The 1,644-nt window shown below is 46.7% G+C and overlaps 1 protein-coding gene across 1 annotated transcript; it reads right to left on the reverse strand.

Annotated features, from left to right (window-relative positions):
* Positions 1-562: 562 nt before the first annotated feature.
* On the reverse strand, positions 563-1,638 carry LOC104498988 (potassium voltage-gated channel subfamily D member 2; the record flags this gene model as incomplete). The annotated part of the gene is made up of 1 exon (XM_010142435.1): positions 563-1,638. A coding segment is annotated over one exon (1,076 nt), but the record flags the coding sequence as incomplete, so codon positions are not given.
* Positions 1,639-1,644: the final 6 nt, after the last annotated feature.

Genomic DNA, 1,644 nt, shown 5'->3' on the forward strand with positions numbered 1-1,644 from the left:
GACTAAGGCATCTGTACCTGTTTTACTTTCATGAAAAAAAACCAAACTTTGTAATACCAAACTCAATATCCAAGTTTACATCAATACATCACTTCAAACAAAATGGCAGCTTCACTTACTTTCACACATGATCAAACTGAAAGATCGCACTTGTATTCTCGTAATTATCACGACATTAGCCACACTGTAACAATTCCTGCCAGCAAACACACTGCTCTGTTAAAAATCCACTGGTAACTCACAGACACTCATAAGATACTCTGACTTCACCATCCAAAACCAAATAAAATGCTACAGAAAATTGTGAAGAACCCAAGCAGTTTTGAGGTATTTTGGTTTGGTTCCTTGTTTGCTTTTTCAGTTTATCTGCTGTTTTGGAGTGTTACCTTAACTTCAGACACACTCTTAACTCACATCTAGAAAGAAGCAATGAGTCATATTTGTAAAGTTCTGTAACAGAAAACTTCCCCTTGCATATCTTCTGATTTTTTTAAACTGAGTATTTTCCATTCACACCAATACACTTGTTGAAATGTTGGCTGTAACCAAACACCAGCTGCACTTACCCCAGTGTTGTCATGGTGACAATGGTGTACCAGAAGGCTGCAGGGATGCTGGTGAACTTGCTGGCTGATGAACCTTTCTCTGCATAGTACATGACTGTGGCAAAGATGATGATGGCCATAGTGAGAGAGAAGAGGAGGAAGCCTAACTCTGAGGCACAACTTTTCAGGGTATAGCCCAGGATGCGTAGCCCCTGTGAGTGGCGGGAAAACTTAAAGATCCTGAAGACACGAAAAACTCGTAGTGTCACAAAAGCCCCGCTGACATCCTCATTATCTGTCATCACCAGGCCAATGTAATATGGCATGATGGCGACCACATCAATGATACTCATGACACTGCGCACAAATTTGTAGCGACTAGGGGCTGCCAACAGACGTAGGAGATACTCAACTGTGAAGATCATGACACAGGCAGTATCCAGACAGAAGAAAGCCACAGCATAGCGCTCTCCACAGGGCAGCTCTTTGATACGACCCGGGCTTACGCCACAGGGCACTGTCTCCACCACATTAGCAATAACAGAGACGGCAATGAAGAAACCAGTGACATAGTAGAAGACCAGAGCCAGTGTACTGGTGTGTGGATTTTCAAAGGCCCGCCACATCCTTTGCCGAGCTGTCATTGAGGGCAGGTTGCTCTCAGCTGCATGATCCTGATCAGCATCATCCTGCAGGCGCTCAGCGTTCTCACGCCGGCGATCCTTGTACTCCTCATAACAGCAGTCGCCAATGATCTCAGGGATGATGCCAAAGAAGGCCAGCTCCTCATCGTAAGCTGAGATGCACTCCTGGCGGGGATAATGAAGCTTCCCAGTACGGTAGAAGTTGAGAATGTGGCGGAAAATGTCAGGGTCCCGATCAAAAAAGTACTGCTGTGTCTCAGGGTGGTAAAAGAAGTCCCGCTCCGAACTGCCCAATAGAGTGTCAGGGTAGCGCTCTAAGGTGTCCAGCCACGTCTGGAACTGGATGCCGCTCACATTCAGCACAATCAGAGAGTCCTGGCTTCGCTTCCTCTCCTGCCGTGGAGCAGCTGGCATGGGACCTGTGGCCACTGGCATCCATCCTATGGCTGCTGCCC

This window comes from Buceros rhinoceros, unplaced genomic scaffold (genome assembly GCF_000710305.1).
Source record: "Buceros rhinoceros silvestris isolate BGI_N320 unplaced genomic scaffold, ASM71030v1 scaffold19678, whole genome shotgun sequence".
Lineage (NCBI taxonomy): Eukaryota > Metazoa > Chordata > Aves > Bucerotiformes > Bucerotidae > Buceros > Buceros rhinoceros.